Raw genomic sequence first — 21,988 nt, 5'->3', positions numbered from 1 at the left:
ACACAGAGAGATAAGAGAAAGGAACCAAGATAGAGTAAATGAGGGAAAAAATCTAAGAGAATTAAAGAAAGGTAGAAGTGGAGGGTGAAAGGCAATAAGTTCTGGGCTTTCATGAGCTAAGCCTATCATTTAACTGCTTTTATTATACACACTCATTAGCTAAAGATTCCAGAGAGGTTAAAAATAAAGTGATTTTTCTTCAAAATTCTGATTTAGCTATCCATCAGTTAAATTTCTATTTATAAAACTTAAGTTGCTTTCATGAAACCTGGATTAGGTCAAGCTAATTGAAGAAATAACAATTTTTGGGGCCAGACCCAGTCTAGAAGTTTCCCACTCACTGTGTTCCTTGATATAAATGTTTAAAACTCTAATTATGCAATTTGTCAAATCCTCAAAACACTAACCACAATCCAAAAATAGTTTCCTGAGCCATGATCTTGCTGAAGCCAATTCAGGTCATAGAGCTGTGCATTTAATTTATAACTAGGTTTTGTCATTTTTGACCTTGGATGCACAAGTCATGAGAGATCACCAGCACGGCAAAGCTTTTAAAAATGAAACAAAACAAAATCTCCCAACTTTTAAATCCAAATGTTAAATTCAGAAAAAAGGAAGTTGAAGAAAGTTGAAAACTCTTTAAAAGGGGAGTAAAAGGCCACCAGACCAAACAAACCAGGACAAATTCTTAGAAGGGGGTGAGGGTGGGGGTAATGAAGCAGCAAATTAAATTACAAATAGCAGCCCCACTGCTAGTTTCTTTTAGAAAGTACTGATATTCCCTTCTAGGGAAAGTTATGCTAAGGCAGTTAATGCTTAGGTGTGATGATTATGGGCCTTTTAGCTAGCTACTTACCAGGAAACCAACTCCAAAACTACTAAGAGAGACAGTAAGATGGTGAGGATAACTACGTTTGCGACCTCAAATTGAGTACATAATAGAATTACTGACACTGTCTTTCATATACTATACCACATACATAGTTTCCCTTTAACAGTTATATACACAGCAAGACTCCTTTTTAAAGAGCATCTATTAAAGGATTAAGTCTGTTAACACATCCCAGCACCAAATAAATAACATGTATGCACTTATTTTTGGATACCAAGTCAAGGCACAATTAATGAAAATTAAGGCAAAATGTTTTCTAAATGCTTTTTAAAATTTGGCATCTAGTATATTTAGACAGTCATTCTAAAATAATTTAAAATTTAGTCTCTAACATAAAATTTTAATCTTTAATATGCCCTAGAATATAGTATTTCACATAAAGTGACACATATTATACTCTCAGATGTTTCTAAAGGATTTCTGCAAGTCAGTGACTTTCCCATCCAAATACCAAAAGCCCAGGAATAAGCCTCATTTTAAAATTTCCCTACAAATAGAGAAAACAAACCTTGCAAGTTCATTTCCAAAAGCAATCCCTGCTCAGACTTTCTCCATTTAGGAGCAATCATTTACCTTTCCACTGGTGGTGAGATGGGGCTGGTGTTGCCAAAGGTAATCTCTGAGCTGCTAGGTCATGCTTTCCTGCTTAAGCTCAAGACATCCATGAGGTGTCTGTTACCTGAATACTTTAAACCTGTAGTCATACAAAGACTGAAAATACAGAAACGTTTCTTCCCTCGTATTTTGACCCTACTCAATTAAAAATCCTTGTAAGGATAAATTTTTTCTTACCAGGATACTAAAAAAAAAAAAAAAAAACTAATGTTTTAAGCTTGTGGATTGTTTTGCTTTGTTTTAAAAAAAGGCTGTTCAGGAAGTTTCTCTGAACAAGGAAAGTATCAGGCATTTCCAAAACAGTCACATGTTTGCTTGGTATGCAAAAATTAATTTCTGAAACAAGTCAGTTTTAAATTAACTCCAGCTTTCTTAAGCTGGGTTATATACTTCCTTTTTTTAAAACTCTGAATTATTTTCAGATATATGTATTAATGATTTTGTCTGGCACAAGGAAAAAATTGCTCAACAAGTCTACTCCCTTAACATTTATTCTTTAAAAAGTGTTTTACTGTTCAATTAAAATTAGTATAAAAAACCCAACTCACTGGCAAAGTAGAAAGAAGGGCTTGTCTCCTTGTTGTATGGTAATTTGGGACATGCTGAATTTGGGAAATAGAAAGGTTAATTAGCCTTTTAAGGTGTGCATTTTCCTAATTTTCTGGAAAGGTTGACATATTTAGTAATTTCCTTTCGTATTCATGCATAACTCATTTTTCTTATTTTACAAGAGATGACAAGCACTTTAAACACCGCTACAAAATTAAATAAGACAAGACTGAAGCAAAAGACGCTTTTCTTCTGTATTGGGTTGTCAAGTACCACATGTTCACTTGCTTAAATGAAAGGAATAAAGTTATTATCTAATGAAAAAACCAACATTGCATTCCATTGAACAATCTTGATATAAATAATGTACCAAAACAAAACAATATTTACCAAATTTAATTTAAAAGACTAATCCAATTTTGGAAACATTATTAATAGAAATGTCACCTTACACCTTATCCTGTAAGGTGTTTACTAGGAATTTGGTAATGGATCCAAAAATTCAGAAACATAATAACATTAAACAAGGGTATGATATCATGTCTTATTAAACTGTCTACATAAAGGTGTGTATGTGTGTGTAACTACACTAGGAAGGATATGCACCAAAATCTTAACAGGCGGTTGTAAGGGAGAAGATTAATAGGTGCATTTTAAATCTTTTCTGCCTACTGTATTTTTTAATTTATCTGCATTAAACTACCAAAAATAAACCAAGAAAAGGATTCTGGATTTAACGCTTCCTGATGGCTTTAGTTAGTAGAGAAAGTTTCACTATTACTATTTCTAAAAGGGAAAACGAAATTAGATGAACGAAACAAAATTAGGTGAATTTTAAGATTAGATGTTAAGGAAACAAAAAGTAACTTATTAGGAGGAAGAGGGCAGAGGCAATGATGAAAGTGAAATTAAAGTCAAAGAGACGACATTTGTGATCAAAGTCCTTCCTAAGATAGCTAGAAAGAGTATAATACAAGGTCAACAGTGACTTAGAATGTATCTCCTAGTAATTTAAATGTTCAGTGATCTGTTAGCATATTCATATTAAATATACCCCCAAATTTAAAAACAATAACTAGCCTTTCATTTTGTAGTCATTTCTATTCTCAAAGGCTTTTGCCATGACCATAATTAATGAATGACAAAAAGGTGACATACAATTGTCACCAACATCTGGGTGCACATTCTTTTGTTTGCATTAAAAGTTCAAAAAAATCTAGATAGGATGTACCCTAAAAATAAATATAATTCATACTCAAAATATTTGGTTCCTTTTGGAATACAAAATATAAACTGTTCAAGGGAAATGAATATAGAATCAGCATTTCTATGCAAGTGCTGTCTTATAATTTAAAATAATGTACTTAAAATTTGTCTACAGCATAATTGGATTTGGAAGATCAAAAATAACTGAAATAAATTACTGAAGAATTAATGAACTTGATACAGCAGATTAAATTATTGCAATAAAGAACAAAATAATTCACTTCCTAGTGTTCTCTTTAGGGTATGAAGTATCCAAAAGAAAACCAGCAACAATCATACTAAATCTACAGTTTTGTCCCTAGCCTGCCCTCATCGACAGACATCAATGAAATACAGTCTGTGTAAACTGCAGGAGAGTAATTCAGATTTGGCTGAGCAACTTTCTCCTGGCATCAAAGAACTGGCTTTGATGACTAGTTCATTCCACATTTCACTGGACACTAGGTCTAGTATTTTGTTTCTTTGCAATATTTCCTATTTACCCACACTTGAACGGACTTCAGGGTCCAAGACTAACTGCTTTTCAAATGAAAACATTCTGGGAAGGTAGTTATAAAAACCATTAGTGCCTCGAATACAGTATTTACTATACTGGCCGTTTCAAACCAATGACCACCCACTCAAAAGACAAAGCCGGGTGTCGGCAGTGAGTGAATACACCGAGGAGAACAATTCTGCTCAACATCACAGTATTACTACAATGCCTCCAAGGCATGGGCACACAAATAGCTCTTCTCTAAAAGCAATGGAAATTTTAGCTCAAAAGTTTCAGATCTTATTCCAAAGGTAGTATGCCAGAAAACGGGAAGAAAGAAATGTTTGTTCCACTTGTTACCTCATGATGTATTCAGGTGTATAATATGTATAAACGATCATCATGAACTTTTCACCTAAGATTTTAGCAAACTGGAAAACTGTTGAAATGTATACTGATTGCATAAAAGCTGGTGTGATAAATCAGTGGTGCCTTTGCATGCATACTTAGTCCTGGTTAAGACAACTAAAGACAAGCCAATGATAAGAGGTCATAACCAACATCATAAGCCAAATCAGTCTGTCAATCTTTCAATTAAATTATAGATGGGCTTCTTGAAAGAAATGTTTTTCAAGATGTAGCAATCGCATCATTTTAATTTAAAGGGCATAATCAACAATAGAAAATTTTAAGTGTGGGAAATTAAGATCTGACAAGTATTAAAAAAAAAAAAAAAAAAAGCCTTTAATCATGTAAAATTCCTATCATTAGTGAGCCAGTGGGAAAGGAGCATGCCTCCAGAAAGAAAACATTAGCAGTGGGTTCCAGGTGGCAAGAAGAATGATGGCTGCTGCCTGAGTCCTATTCTTATAAACCTACAAAATGTTATAAACTGCTATCTAAAGTTAAAAAAAAATTGAAAGCCTTTACATTCTTAGTCATTCAAAAAGTTTAAAGCGGTTAAAAAAAATGAAATGTCCATGCAGTTACACGTAATATTAATTTCATTCTCACAGTGGTTCACTTTTCAAGTATATGAATAAACTTAAATTTCTCTCCTCCCACTCCAAAAAACTGAAATGCCAATGGGAAAACCTAAATGACAGTATAGGAGTTCTCAGAAAAGTTCAAAACAAAATTTAGATCTTAATAGAACTGATATTTTAAAGGTGCACTTTGAAAAATATAATATGGGATGACCCATTAATTCTATACGACAAAATATAAGTGGATATCTTATTTTAAATGCTCAACACTGAAAATGGTATTATTTTAGTACTTTAGACAGCTGCAAAGTTCACCTGCACAAAGTTCTCTGGCCACAAAACTAAGATGGTAATTTTAGCTTATTATTCTTATATATATATATTGTTTAATTTTATATAGAATATTTTTTCATTTTCATTTTATCATAATATATTGATTACATTTAAAGTATGAATCTGTCTAAAGCAGATCTAATATTACACAATTTCTACCACTTGAAATACAGCATGATGCGCAAACACAGCAGCATTATAACAAATAGCAATAAAAATATCCAATGTCAGTGACCCCCAGAGTAAGGAGTGAAGCAGAATGTGCTTTCATTATGGTAAAACTTTCTTGCATGCCTTAGGAAGGGTATACCCAAATGATATTACTGAGGAGGAAGAGGAGGAAGATACCTTTCTCCACAAAAGATGCTTTCTGTTACACACATTATTACATTTTAGTTAAAGAGAGAAACTGGAACACAGAGAAATTTCAGGAACAGTAGAAATGATCTGTCAAGACTTATATAGCAGATCAGAGAGAGAAATGGATTCATCTTTTCTTTAGATTCTTGACTCTCGATATCATAAAAGGCAAAGTTACTCTTAAACAGAGCATCTTTTCAGAGCTTAAAAATACATTAAGAATAGTGACACACATTGAAAAAGGCAAACAAAGTGCTTCCTACCATACATCGCATGCGTCTGCTCATGAGCCCCGTACTGAGTTGCTGAAGAAGATACTAAACCCGGCTGGGCATGTGTTGGTGGTGCCATCATTCTAGCATTACCCTGTATCACAGGACTATAGACATGAGGGTGCTGTGTTCAAATGAAAAATAAAGAAAAAATACATCAAAGTATCAGATATAGTCAAGTAGATTTTAGTTATGTCTTAATTCCAAGGTTTCCAGAAACAGCTCTGAAAATTCTAAATCCTTTCTTGGTTATTTCCTTTGAAACACTTACACTGACCAGCAACTTTCTAGTATGTTAAAAAGGGCCCCCAAATCCTTAGCTGTCTACCCCACCGTAACACATAGCACAAACTACAAAGGAAAACCCCTTTATCATACTAAGTTACTTAAATGGAACAACAATTAGGAGTTATTAGGTCACATCAGACTTACCTGAGACTGATAATGTGGCACATGCTGAACAAGAGGCTGATTTGGAAACTGCTGAGGACTATAGGCAACATATTGTGTGGAATAAGCTGGTGGAGTGGCCACAATTGGTGGGCCTGCTGCTGAGGCTGGGTGCATCATGGTACTCTGATGATGCTGGTCTTGCCGTTGTTGGGGCATATTTGGTACTGCAGGAAAAAAATGACCTAACATTAGAAAACAGCATCTTCTTTGCATAAAATACACGAACACAGACCGTAAGGATTTGCATGATCGGACCCTTCTGCCTGCCTCTCCAGTGCTATGATATACCACACCCATCCCCCTTCAGCCACTATGGGCTGTTTTCCTTTCATATATGCTACTATTCCTCAGCCTCAAATCCCAATCCCCTACTGCCAGGCTGGAAAATTTTTACTTGTCCTTCAAGTGTCAGCTTGAAAGCAACATTCTCAGACACTCTATGATGACCCCCAGACTTGATCAAGTCCCTGTAATTACAAGACTCTCACAGCACTATGAAACATTTCCCTCATGCTTCTCAGATAATCCCTGTTTGATACACTAAGTTATGCCATTGCTAGAGAAGGGCACTGGATTTTATTCAAAGAAAAACAAAACTACAACAAAAAAGCCAAGACACCCAACACTAATCTTAACTCCATCTTTTTAAATTTCCCACCACTGAATTCTTGCTCTTTCTCAAACACAGCATCACACACTATCATGTAGTTATTTTAAAAAGTTATAATAGCTCTTCAAAAAAATTACTTTTTGTCTTTTATTATTCCACACAAATTTCTGCCTATAATTTGCCCAATTAAAGCTCCAGTTAACAATTTAGCTCAACTGTCATCTCCTCTGTAATGTCCTTCCCAGTCCCCCACAAAAGAGCTAGTTGCGTGCTCTGTGTACTTTTTCCTCACATGTTTATTACAGCACTATTACCTGTGATGGGTTTATGGTGCTATGTTAACCAAGCCACTTGAGGGAAGAAGTTGTGAACCATTGCTTACAGCAAGACACAAAGAATGTGTAACTTCGTATATTCACAAAATCATCAGGACTATACGAGGTAATGCTAATGTAGAGATGGAAGTTTTTTTTAATATTTGAAACTTTTTGCTAAAAATGTAATGACTGTTGCTGATATTTAGGAGAGCCTAGTTATATACTGTGTTATCTAGCTAGAAAAGCAAACTTGAAAACCGATAACCAATAAGATAATATTTTTCTGAATTTAATCCTAAGATTGCCATGTATTGAAAAAGCACATCCTTTTAGTAAAAGCCACCCCAAACTCAAATATCATTTTTATCACACGAATGTTTGTCTAATTAAGCTAACTACGCTTAACCTACTGTCACTATTTCTTTTCATATTTATAACCCTCACATATTAAAAGTTTTTTCGAAAAGCTAGCAAGTTTACTGATTTTTACAAGTAAAAAAATTCTAGTTATACAAACAATGCTTGAATAGAATCTTAAAAGATAAAATATACAGAGATACACCTGGTTTTATGGTCATGTTCCCCCCTTCCCCCAAACTGAATCTACCTTAACCTTAAACCACAGTTTACATCAGCCATATTTTAGCCATTTCCTCATATCAATGGTTTTCAATTGGGAGCAATTTTGCCTTTCAAGGGGTAGTTGGCAATGTCTGGAGACATTTTTGGTTGTCACAATTAGGGAAGGGGAGGATACTACTAGCATCTAATGCGTAGAGGCCAGGGATGCTAAATAAATATCCTATAATGCACAGACCCCACCCCACCCCACCTCCACACACAAAGAATATCTGTCCCAAAATGTTCCTGGCTACATTAGCATATTCTCAAACACAACTCAATTTTTTTCACAGGATGCAAAAATGATAAAACTGCATTATGCACCAAGAAAACAAAGAGGTGGTTTTGTGCAAAAAAGAACTACCATCATGAAGGAAAGATACGCCTTACAGGACCCATGGCTGTTTTTCAGAAGCAAGTCCTTAATTTTCCTTGTTATTGGAAGAGTAAAGAAGTAGGATATAAGATTAACATAATGACAGCAAATAGCCTTCATATACATATATAGTACTCCATAAATTTACTTCATGAGTAACTAATTAGAAGACGCAATGCAAAAGATGAATCCAGTTTACATTAATAATAAAAAAAGAAAATACCTAAGGCAAAAAATGAAGAAACACATAAAACCTTTAAGAGAAAGTTAAAAATACTGCTGAAGATACAGAAGCAGAAGCAAAAAGGCATAATTTGTTCATGGATAGGAAGATAATATAAAGCCAGCAATTCTCCCCTAAGTTAATTTCTAAATTACATATTTATAAATTTAATGTGGTTCTAAAATGCCAACTGGCAAGCTGAATATTAAAACCTAGGTGTTCATGCTAATAGAACAACAACAAACTCTCACTGGTCAACCTACAGGGGTAATAGGAAACCAACTCATTATTTTGAGAACTGCCTTGAAATGATGGGCAATTTAGTTGCCTTTCTTTCACAAACTGTACCTCATGGTAACCAGATAGTCTGACAAGGTAAAGTTTTTCTTTATATAAATAGTCTAGCTAGGACCTTCCTGGTGGCACAGTAGTTAAGAATCCACCCTCCAATGCAGGGGACACAGGTTCGATCCCTGGTCCTGGAAGATCCCACATGCCTTGGAGCAACTAAGCCCATGCGCCACAACTACCAAAGCCTACGCGCCTAGAGCCTGTGCTCCGCAACAAGAGAAGCCACCACAATGAAAAGCCCGCACATTGCAATGGAGAGTAGCCTGCACATTGCAATGAAGAGTAGCCCACACACTGCAATGAAGAGTAGCCCGCACACTGCAATGAAGAGTAGCCCCTGCTCTCCTCAAGTAGAGAAAGCCAGCATGCAGCAAGAAAGACCCAACACAACCAATAAAAATAAATAAATAAATAAATAAATAAATAAATAAATAAATAAAGGAAATAGTCCAGCTCATAACTGAAGAAGAGATGATAGAATGAGAATGTCATTTTGCAACCCTTAATGAAATAATGAATCACCAGACAGTGACTGTCAGTGCTGCTAAAACAAACAAAGATCTGGTATGAAATGTTATCCTGGATAGATAAGGCAGCCAAGTTACTCCCACTATCAAAAAGAGAGAGAGAGAGAGATAAGACACTGACTCCTAATAAAAGTACACACATCATCTATGAAACATTTCAGGTTAAGTTTTTAAAAATATAATCTAATCTTAAGTCTTTCTTACCTACTATCAGTTTACAGTTTACAAGGATTACAGAGGACAGAGGACCACTTTAAACATTATCACAGGGACGCAATCCATGATATTCAGATGGTGGGAAAGAATACAGCACCAACAAATTGGATTTAAATAAGATATAAAGGGAAAAAACTAAGGGGAAAACTATACAAGAGAGTTAAGATCAAGAGAGATATACCAATCAAATGAAAAGTGTGGATTTTGGACTGTGGCTCAACAAACCAATTATTAAGAAAAATTCATAAGACAGTAAGAAAAATTTGTGCTCTAGATATTTGACAGCAAGAAATAATTGCTAATTTTTTCAGGTGTGATTAATGATACTTTAACTATAGTTTAAAAAAAGAAAGAATCCCCAACTCTTAAAAATATACACCAAAATATTGATGAATAAAATGACATGGTACCTAGGATGGCTTCAAAACAATCCAGTGAAGGTAGAACATACAAGTGTGAGGTTATGAGTGAATGAAACATGTCTTTAAATTGTCATAATAAAAATTTACCACAACATAAAACGATTTAAAAAAATGATTTAAACACGATAAACAAATGCAGCTTGTAAATCTCACTTGGATCCTAACTGGAACAAATTTACTGTAAAAAATATATTTTTAAAAAATACCCACAGAAATTTGAGGATATTAGGGAACTACTGTTAATTCTTTCTGGCGTGATAATGGTACGGCAGTGTTTTATGTCTGTTTTTATAAGACCCCTTATCTTTAAGAATTATAAAATAAAGTATTTACAAATAAAATGGTGTATCTAGGATATGCTTCAAAACAATGGTGTATCTAGTGGGGAGAAGTGCTACAGATGAAACAAAATTGGCTATGAGTTTCTAACTGTTAATGCTGAGTGAGTACTATTATACTATTCTAACCGCTTATTTGTATATGTTTGAAATTTTCAGTAATAAAAAGGTTTTTAAAGGCCAACTGATTTTTTTTTTTAGTAGTCAACCTGAATATCAAGTTCATATGGAAAAACAAGCAAGAAAGAAAAAAGTCAAGAAAACCTGGGGCGGGGGGAAATCAACGTTGAGAGTGGATGGATAGGAAAGTAGTCTTAACAGACAGTTTAATAGAATGGAAGAGAAAATCCAGATATAGATTTAACTACACACAGACACTTAATCTATGATGAAAATGGCATTTCATATCAGTCTGTTCTCTGATTATAATGGAATGAAAAATAAAAATACATCTGGAAATAAACATCTGGAAACTAAAAACACTACTAAATAACCCACTGGTCAAAGAAGAAATCATAAGACAGAAAATATTCTGAATGAAATATGAAAATAAAACGCATCAAGTTTTAGGGATGTACTAAAGCAATGATTAGAAATGTATAGTTTTAAATGCTTCTATTACAAAAGAAAGTTTTAAAATCAATGATCTAAGCAATTGGCTTAAGAAGCTAAAAAAGCAACAGCAAATAAAATCCAAAGAAAGCAAAGAAAGTGATAAAAAGAAAAATCAATGAAAGTACTGGGCTGGCCAAAAAGTTGGTTTGATTTATTTCCGTACCATGGCTCTAGTAGCACCTAGCTGTCTTTAACTTCATTTGAAAACAATTTTGTTAGATTATATTGTGACAACTGTCATATCAGTGTGCATTTTTAAAAAAACTTATCAAAATTGGTGAATTTTCATATAGCCATGAAAAAGCAACATTTTCAGCATGTCATGCTTTATTATATCAAGAAAGGTAAAAACCCAACTGAAACACAAAAAAAGATTTGTGCAGTGTATGGAGAAGGTGCTGTGACTGATCGAACATGTCAAAAGTGGTTTGTGATGTTTCAGGCAGGAGATTTTTCACTGGACGATGCTCCACGGTCAGTTAGACCAGCTAAAGTTGATAGCGATCAAATCAAGATATTAATTGGGAACAATCAACATTATACCATGTGGGAGACAGGCAGCATACTCAAAATATCCACATCAAGTGCTGAAAATCATCTGCCCCAGCTTGGTTATGTTCATTGCTTTGATGTTTGGGTTCCACATAAGTTAAGCAAAATAAACTTTCTTGACCATATTTCTGCATGCGATTCTCTTAAATGTAATGAAAATGTTCCATTTTTAAAACAAATCTGTCACAGCTGATGAAAAGTGGATACTGTACAGTAATGTGGAATGGAAGAGACTGTAGGGCAAGTGAAATGAACTGTCACCAACCACACCAAAAGGTCAGTCTTTAGCCAAAGAAGGTGATGTGTATATAGTGGGATTGGAAGGGAGTCCTCCGCTATGAGCTCCTTCTGGAAAACCAAATGATGAATTCCAACAAGTACTGCTGCTCCCAACTAGACCAACTAAAAGCAGCACTCAACAAAAAGCATCTGGAATTAGTCAACAGAAAAAGTGTAATCTTCCATTAGGGTAATGCAGGACCACATATTTCTTTCTTTCTTTCTTTTTTTTAATTAATTAATTTATTTATTTATTTTATTGGCTGTGTTGGGTCTTTTTTGCTGTGTGTGGGCTTTCTTTTTAGTTGCAGTGACTGGGGGCTATTCTTCGTTGCAGTGTGCCAGCTCCTCATTGCCGTGGCTTCTCTTGCTGTGGATCACGGGCTCTAGGTGCGTGGGCTTCAGTAGCTGCAGCACATGGGCTCAATAGTTGTGGCTCACGGGCTCTAAAGCACAGGCTGAATATTGGTGGTGCAAAGGTTTAGTTGCTCCACGGCATGTGGGATCTTCCTGGAGCAGGGATCGAACCAGTGTCCCCTGCATTGGCATGCATATTCTGAACCACTGCACCACCTAGGAAGCCCCAAGACTGCATATTTCTTTGATGACCAAGCAAAAACTGTTACAGCTTGTCTGGGAAGTTCTGATTCATCCGCTGTATTCACTAGACATTGCACCTTTGGATTTCCATTCATATTGGTCTTTACAAAATTCTCTTAATGGAAAAAATTTTAGTTCCCTGGAAGACTGTAAAAGGCACTGGGAACAGTTCCTTGTTCAAAAAGATAAAAAGTTTTGGGAAGAAGGAATTATGAAGTTGCCTGAAAATGGCAGAAGGTAGTGGAACAAAACGGTGAATACGCTGTTCAATAAAGTTCTTGGTGAAAATGAAAAAGTGTCTTATTTTTACTTAAAAACCGAAGGAACTTTTTGGCCAACCCAATAGAAGATGGCCTTTGAAAAGGTAAGTCTAACAAGACTGATCAATAAAAGGGGGGGAAAGATACAAATTATGAATATCAGAAGTGAAATACAGGACTCTTACAATAAAAAACAAATGGTAGAGATGGTTCAAGATGGCAGAGTAGGAAGACATGCACTCAACTCCCTCTTGCAAGAGCACCAGAGTTACAACTAACTGCTGAACAATCATCAACTGAAAGACACTGGAACTCACCAAAAAAAGACACCCCACATCCAGAGACAAAGGAGAAGCTGCAATGAGACGGTAGGAGGGGCATAATCGCGTTAAAATAAAATCTCACAAACGCTGGGTGGGTAACTCACAAACTGGAGAAAGGTTATACCACAGAAGTCCACCCACTAAAGTGAGGGTTCTGAGCCCCAGGTCAGGCTTCCCAACCTGGAGGTCGGGCTTCCCAACTTGGAGGTCTGGCAATGGGAGGAGGAATCCCCAGAGAATCAGACTTTGAAAGCCAGCGGGATTTGACTGCAGATCCTCCACAGGACTGGGGGAAACAGAGACCCCACTCTTGAAGGGCACACAAAAAAGTGTGCTCACCAGGACCCAGGGGGAAGGAGCAGTGACCCCATAGAGACTGGACCAGACCTACCTGCTGGTGTTGGGGGGTTGCCTGCAGAGGTGGGGGGCAGCTGTGGCTCACCGAGGAGACAGGGACACTGGCGGCAGAGGTTCTAGGAAGTGCTCATTGGTGTTGAGCCCTCCCAGAGTTCACCACTGGCCCCACAAGAGAGCCTGTAAGCTCCAGTGTGGGTAGCCTCAGACCAAACAACCAACAAGGTGGGAACACAGCCCCACCCATTGGCAGACAAGCAGATTAAAGTGTCACTGAGCTCTGCCCATCAAATCCGATTAAAGTTTTACTGAGCTCTGCCCACCCAGGCCAACACAGCATCAGTCCCTCCCATCAGGAAGCACCCACGCACCTCCTAGATAGCTTTCTCCACAAGAGGGCAGACAGCAGAATCAAGCAGTATTAGCAGTATTTCCTTCTGTGGAACTGAAAACCACAGCCACAGAAAGATGGAGAAAATGAAAAGGCAGAGGACTTTGTACCTGATGAAGGGAAAAGATACAACCCCAGAAAAACAACTAAATGAAGAGGAGATAGGCACCCTTCCAGAAAAAGAATTCAGAATAATGATGGTGAAGATGATCCAGGATTTTGAAAAAAGACTGGATGCAAAGATCAAAAAGTTGCAAGAAAAGTTTACCAAAGAACTAGAAGAATTAAAAAACAAACAAATATATGCAACACAATAACTGAAATGAAAAATACACTAGAAGGAACCAATAGCAGATTAACTGAGGCAGAAGGGCGAATAAGTGACCTGGAAGACAGAATGGTGATCATCACTGATGTGGTAAAGAATAAAGAAAAGAGAATGAAAAGAAGTGAAGACAGCCTAAGAGACCTCTGGGACAATGTTAAACACACCAACATTCGCATTATAGGGGTCCCAGAAGGAGAAGAGAGAGAGAAAGGACCCGAGAAAATACTGGAAGAGATTATAGTTGAAAACTTCCCTAACATGGGAAAGGAAATAGCTACCCAAGTCCAGAAAGCACAGAGAGTCTCAGGCAGGATAAACCCAAGGAGAAACAAACCAAGACATATAGTAGTCAAACTGACAAAAATTAAAGACAGAGAAAAGTTATTAAAGGCAACAAGGGAAAAATGACAAATAACAAACAAGGGAACTCCCATGAGGTTAACAGCTGATTTCTCAGCAGAAAATATGCAAGCCAGAAGGGAGTGGCATGATATATTTCAAGTGATGAAAGGGAAGAACCTACAACCAAGAATACTCTACCCAGCAAGGATCTAATTCAGCTTCAATGGAGAAATCAAAAGCTTTACAGACAAGCAACAGCTAAGAGAATTCAGCACCATTAAATGAGCCCTACAACAAATGCTAAAGGAATGTCTCTAAGCGGGAAACATAAGAGAAGAAAAGGACCTACAAAAACAAAACACAAAACAATTAAGGAAATGGTAATAGGAACATACATATTGACAATTACTTTGAATGTAAATGGACTAAATGCACCAACCAAAAGACAAAGACTGGCTGAATGGATACAAAAACAAGACCCATATATATGCTGTCTACAAGAGACCCACTTCAGACCTAGGCACACATACAGACTGAAAGTGAGGGGATGGAAAAAGATACTCCATGCAAATGGAAATCAAAAGAAAGCTGGAGTAGCAATACTCATATCAGATAAAATAGACTTCAAAATAAAAAATGTTACAAGAGACAAGAAAAGACACTACATAAAGATCAAGGGATCAATCCAAGAAGAGGAGATAACAATTATAAATATCTATGCACCCAATATAGGAGCACCTCAATACATAAGGCAAATGATAACAGCTATGAAAGAGGAAATCGACAGTAACACAATCATAGTGGGGCACTTTAACACCCCACTTACACCAATGGACAGATCATCCACACAGAAAATTAATAAGGAAACACAAGCTTTAAATGACACAATAAATCAGCTGGATTTAATAGATATCTATAGGACATTACATCTAACAACAGCAGATTATACATTCTTCTCAAGTGCACATGGAACATTCTCCAGCATAGATCACATTTTGGATCATAAATCAAGCCTTGGTAAATTTAAGAAAACTGAAATCGTACCAAGCATCTTTTCTGACCACAACACTATGAGAGTAGAAATCAATTACAGGAAAAAAGCTGTAAAAAACACAAACACATGGAGGCTAAACAATACACTACTAAATAACCAACAGATCACTGAAGAAATCAAAGAGGAAATCAAAAAATACCTAGAGACAAATGACAATGAAAACACAATGATCCAAAACCTGTGGGATGCAGCAAAGGCAGTTCTAAGAGGGAATTTTATAGTGATACAATCCTACCTTAAGAAACATCCCAAATAAACAATCTAACCTTACACCTAAAGAAACTAGAGAAAGAAGAGCAAACAAAACCCAAAGTTAGTAGATGGAGAGAAATCATAAAGATCAGAGCACAAATAAATGAAATAGAAACAAAGAAAACAATAGCAAAAATCAATAAAACTAAAAGCTGGCTCTTTGAGAAGATAAAATCGATAAACCTCTAGTAAGACTCATCAAGAAAAAGAGGGAGAGGACTCAAATCATTAAAATTAGAAATGAAACAGGGGAGGTTACAAAAGACACCACAGAACTAAAAAGCACCATAAGAGACTACTGCAAGCAACTATATGCCAATAAAGTGGACAACCTGGATGAAATGGACAGATTCTTAGAAAGGTATAACCTTCCAAGACTGAATCAGGAAGACATAGAAAATATGAACAGACCAATCACAAGGAATGAAATTGAAACTGTGATTAAAAATCTCCCAACAAATAAAAGTCCAGGACCAGATGGATTCACAGGTGAATTTTATCAAACACTTAGAGAAGAGCTAACACCCATCCTTCTCAAACTCTTCCAAGCAATGGCAGAGGAAGGAACACTCCCAAACTCATTCTCTAAGGCTACCATCACCCTGATACCAAAACCAGACAAAGATACTACAAAAAAAAAACTACAGACCAATATCACTGATGAATTTAGATGCAAAAATCCTCAACAAAATACTAGCCAACAGAATCCAACAACATATTCAAAGGATCATACACCATGATCAAGTGGGGTTTATCCCTGGAATGCAAGGATTCGTCACTATGCGCAAATCAATCAATGTGAGACACCATATCAACAAACTGAAGGATTAAAACCCACATGATCATCTCAATAGATGCAGAAAAAGCTTTTGACAAAATTCAACACCCATTTATGATAAAAACTCTCCAGAAGGTGGGCATCGAGGGAACCTACCTCAACATAATAAAGGCCATATATGACAAACCCACAGCAAACATCATTCTCAATGGTGAAAACCTGCAAGCATTCCCTCTAAGATCAGGAACAAGACAAGGATGTCCACTCTTGCCACTACTATTCAACATCGTTTTGGAAGTCCTTGCCACAACAATCAGAGAAGAAAAAGAAATCAAAGGAATCCAACTTGGAAAAGAAGAAGTCAAACTGTCACTGTTCTCAGCTGACATGATATTATACATAGAAAATCCTAAAGATGCCACCAGAAAACTACCTGAGCTAATCAATGAATTTGGTAAAGTTGCAGGATACAAAATGAACACATAGAAATCTCTTGCGTTTCTATATACTAACAATGAAAGATCAGAAAGAGAAATTAAGGAAACAATCCTATTCACCACTGCAACAAAAAGAATAAAATACCTAGGAATAAACCTAACCAAGGAGGTAAAAGACCTGTACTCAGAAAACTATAAGACACTCACGAAAGAAATCAAAGACGACACAAACAGATGGAGGGACATACCATGTTCTTGGATTGGAAGAATCAACATTGTGAAAATGACTATACTTCCCAAAGCAATTTTCATATTCAATGCAATGCCGATCAAATTACCAACGGCATTTTTCACAGAACTAGAACAAGAAATTTTACGATTTGTAATAGAAACGCAAAAGACCCCGAATAGCCAAAGCAATCTTGAGAAGGAAAGACGGAGTTGGTGGAATCAGGCTTCCTGACTTCAGGGTATACTACAAGGCTACAGTGATCAAGACAGGATGGCTCTGGCACAAAAACAGAAACACAGATCAGTGGAACAGGATAGAAAGCCCAGAGATAAACTACGGTCAACTAATCTATGTCAAGGGAGGCAAGGATATACAATGGAGAAAAGGCAGCCTCTTCAATAAGTGGTGCTGGGAAAACTGGACAGCTATATGGAAAAGAACGAAATCAGAACACTTTAACACCATACACAAAAATAAACTCTAATGGATAAAACACCTAAATGTAAGGCCAGACACTACAAAACTCCTAGAGGAAAACATAGGAAGAACACTCTTCGACATAAATCACAGCAAGATCTTTTCTGATCCACACCCTAGAGTAACGGAAATAAAAACAAAAATAAATAAGTGGGACCTAATGAAACTTCAAAGCCTCTGAACAGCAAAGGAACCTATAAGCAAGACAAAAAGACAACACTCAGAATGGGAGAAAATATTTGCAAACGAATCAACAAAGGATTAATCTCCAAAATACATAAACAGTTCACCCAGCTCAGTATCAAAAAAACAAACAACATCAAAAAATGGGCAGAAGACCTAAATAGGCATTTCTCCAAAGAAGACATACAGATGGCCAAGAGGCACATGAAAAGCTGCTCAACATCACTAATTATTAAAGAAATGTGAATCAAAACTACAATGAGGTATCACCTCACACCGGTTAGAATGGGCATCATCAGAAAATCGACGAACAGTAGATGCTGGAGAGGGTGTGGAGAAAAAGGAACGCTCTTGCATTGCTGGTGGGAATGTACACTGATACAGCCACTATGGAGAACAGTATGGAGGTTCCTTGCAAAACTAAAAATAGAGTTACCTTATGACCCAGCAATCCCACTACTGGGCATATACCCAGAAAACACCATCATTCAAAAAGACACATGCACTCCAATGTTCATTGCAGCACTATTTACAACAGCCAGGACATGGAAGCAACGTAAATGTCCATCAACAGATGAATGGATAAAGAAGATGTGGTACATATATATAATGGGATGTTACTCAGCTGTAAAAAGCAATGAAACTGGGACATTTGTAGAGACATGGATGGACCTAGAGACTGTCATACAGAGTGAAGTGAGTCAGAAAGAGAAAAACAAATATCGTATATTAACACATATATGCAGAATATAGAAAAATGGTACAAATCAACTGGTTTGCAAGGCAGAAACAGAGACACAGATGTAGAGAACAAACATATGGACACCAAGTGGGGAAAGCAGGGAGGGTTGGGGGGGGAATGAATTGGGAGATTGGGATACCAAATTGTACACTCTAAATATATGCAGCTTACTGTATATTAACTGTATGTCAATAAAAGTTCTTAAGAAAAAAAGTTAAATATAGAGAATCACTATAGATCCTAAAGACGTTAAAAAGATAAAGGAATATTACGAACAACTTTATGCCATTAAATTTGGTAAATTAGATGAGAAAGCCAGCATTAACTTGATATCAAATTCATACAAAGACATTACAAAGCAAAGGAAACTATAGACCAATATCCATCATGAACACTGACGAAAAGCTCTGTAATAAAATACTATCAAGTCATATCCAGGAAAACATATCAGGTAATACGTCATGACTCACTGTATAAATGGGGTGCCAAGAATGCAAACTGGTTTGATATTCAAAAATCAACGTAATTCTTCAAAATAACATAGCAAATCAGAAAAAGCATATGATCAGCATAATAGATACTGAAGAAGTATTTGACACAATTCAATAACCATTCATGACCAAAAAACCCAAAACAAAGCAAAAAAACACCCTCAGCAAGTTACAAATTGAAACCACATGTAACACTATCAACAAAGGGTGAAAGATACCGTTTCACCCCTAAGATCAGGGGCATGGTAAGGAATACATCCCTTCTATTCAAAAAGTAATGTATCGGAAAACCTAGCCAGTGCAGTACAGAAAGAAAAAGACAGATCTACTGACTGAATTATGATTGTGTACACAGAAAAGTCTAAGTAAGTCTAAAAAGAATAATATTTCTATTATTAGAAATAATAGATGGCTTTAGCAAACTGACAAGGCACAAGGTCAACAGTAAAAAATCTAGTGTATCCCTTTATACTAGGTAAATAAATGCTGAAAAGTTTACAATGCCATAAAAATATGAAATATTAAGGGATAAATTTAAGAAAGCAAATGCAAAATTTATACAGTGAAAACTACAAAACAGTGATGAAATTGAACACTTAAATAAATGGAGAAATACATCATCTTTGTGGATTGGAAAATTAAATATTATTAAAGGGGGTCAATTCTCCCACAAGCTGATCTTCAGATACAGATAATTCCAAGCTGATTGTACACTTTATTTTGAAATGTAAAGAACCTAGAATAGCTAAAACAATTTTAACAAAGATGACTAAGGACTTCCCTGGTAATGCAGTGGTTACAAATCTGCCTGTCAATGCAGGGGACACAGGTTTGAGCCCTGGTCTGGGAAGATCCCACATGCCTCAGAGCAACTAAGCCCACGAGCCACAACTACCAAACCCAAGTGCCACAACTACTGAAGCCCGAGAGCCTAGAGCCCGTGCTCTGCGAGAAGCCCACGCACCACAATGAAAAGCAACCCCTGCTTGCCACAACTACAGAAAGTGTGCAGCAATGATAACCCAACACAGCCAAAAATAAATTAATTAATATATTAAAAAAAAAGACTAAAACTGGAGGATTTACATGAACTGATTCTAAGATTTATTATAAAGTAACAGTAATCAAAAAATGAGTACTACTTGGTGTACCCCCAAAAAAATAAAAAAAAAAATGCTAATCTCCAGGTCCAAAAAAAAAAAAATGAGTACTGGCATGAGCATAGATATACAAATTAATGCAACAAAACAGTTCAGGAACAGATCACACATATACAGACAACTGAATTCTATGAAGATGCCAAGATAATTTAAAAGCAAAACAGAGGCTGATGTTGGGAAAACTGGATATATATAAAAAAAAAAAAAAAAAAAAAACCTGCAACATTTACCTCATGCTCTACACAAAAACCAACCTCAGGTTGATCATACACCTAACTGTAAAAGCTAAAACGTGTATTAAACTTCTAGAAGAAACAAAAATATTCACAACCTGGGGGAGGCAAAGGCTTCTTAGTTATGATATAACAAAGGATGAATCATAAGAGAAAAACATGATAAATGGGACTTCATCAAAATAAACAACATGGGCTCTTTGAAAATATTCATAATACCTATACCTGATAAAGAGGGGTCCCCAACCTTTTAGGCACCAATGATTGGTTTTGTGGAAGACAATTTTCCACAGATGGTGGGGCAGGGATGGTTCAGGCAGTGACGCAAGCAGTGGGGAGTGGCAGATGAAGCTTAGCTCACTCACTCGCCACTCACGTCCTGCTGTGTGGCCCGGTTCCTAACAGACCATGGACCAGCACCCATCCATAGCCCAGGGGTTGGGGACCCCTATGATAAAGGATTCGTATCTAGAATATATAAATAACTGTAATAATTAATAACAAGAAAACAAACCAAAAGTAAATAAAGGAAAAAGATTTGAACAGACACTTTACAAGAGACTGACAGCCAATAAACACATGAAAAGATGTTCACAATCAGTAATCATCAAAGAAATGCACATTAAAACCACAATAAGGTAACATAACACACCCATTAGACATGCTAAAATTAAAAAGACAGACAATAACAAGTGTAGGCAAGGATGCAGAGTAATTGTAACTCTCACACAAGGCTGATTGGTTGAAATGTAGAATGACACAATCACCTTGGGAAACAATTTACCAGTTTCTTATTAATTTAAAATTGCAAGACTTTCCTAGTGGCACAGTGGTTAAGAATCGCCTGCCAATGCAGGGGGACACAGGCTCGATCCCTGGGCCAGGAATATCCCACATGCTATGAAGCAACTAAGCCCATGCACCACAACTACTGAGTCTGTGCTCTAGAGCCCTCGAACCACAACTACTGAGCCCACATGCTGCAACTACTGAAGCCCACATGCTGCAACTACTGAAGCCTGTGCAACTAGAGCCTGTGCTCTGCAACAAGGGAAGCAACAGCACTGAGAAGCCCGCACACTGCAAAGAAGACCCAATGCAGCCAAATGATAATAATAATAAAAACACTGCATTTACCATACAACTCAACAATTCTAGTTCTTGGTATTTAACCAAGAGAAATGAAAGCAAATGTTCACACAAACACTTGTACAAAAATGCTCTCAACAGCTTCATTTAGGACAGCCAAAAACTATAAATAATCCAAATACCCATCAACCAGTAATGGGTAAACTGTGGTATAATCATAAAAACGGAATGCTATTCAGCAATAAAAAGGAATAAACTGATGCAGATGATAATATGAAATATTCTCAAATTATTATGTTGTTTAAGCCAGACACAAAAAATACAATTCATGATTCCATTCACTAAAAAATATCCAAAAAAGTCAAATCTAATCTATAGTAAGAGAAAGTAGATCAGTGGTTGCCTGCAGTGGGTGGTACTGGAGTAGAGTTTCCACCAAAATGTACACTTGGGACTTCCCTGGTGGTGCAGTGGTTAAGAATCCTCCTGCCAACGCAAGGAACATGGGTTCAATCCCTGGTCTGGGAAGATCCCATATGCCGCAGAGCAACTAAGCCCGTGCACCAATACTACTGAGCCCGCGTGCTGGAACTTCTGAAGCCCTCACATCTAGA

The 21,988-nt window shown here is 36.5% G+C and overlaps 1 protein-coding gene across 14 annotated transcripts in view; it reads right to left on the bottom strand.

Annotated features, from left to right (window-relative positions):
• Nucleotides 1-21,988, bottom strand: part of ATXN2 (ataxin 2) — a 145,112-nt gene that overhangs the window by 20,488 nt on the left and 102,636 nt on the right. For 11 of the 14 annotated variants that reach the window (XM_057746834.1, XM_057746825.1, XM_057746823.1 and 8 more), the window contains 3 exons: nt 6,181-6,365; nt 5,740-5,872; nt 2,056-2,109 (listed from right to left, as the gene is read on the bottom strand). In XM_057746834.1, coding sequence (XP_057602817.1) covers nt 2,056-2,109; nt 5,740-5,872; nt 6,181-6,365 — 372 coding nt within the window. The remainder of the gene's footprint in view (nt 1-2,055; nt 2,110-5,739; nt 5,873-6,180; nt 6,366-21,988) is intronic. The other 3 variants (XM_057746828.1, XM_057746832.1, XM_057746829.1) reach the window with 1 other exon arrangement.

Source organism: Hippopotamus amphibius, chromosome 8 (genome assembly GCF_030028045.1).
Source record: "Hippopotamus amphibius kiboko isolate mHipAmp2 chromosome 8, mHipAmp2.hap2, whole genome shotgun sequence".
Taxonomy (NCBI): Eukaryota; Metazoa; Chordata; class Mammalia; order Artiodactyla; family Hippopotamidae; genus Hippopotamus; species Hippopotamus amphibius.
The sequence above is the reverse complement of the archived record's forward strand: the minus strand, read 5'-3'. Positions and strand labels throughout refer to the sequence as shown.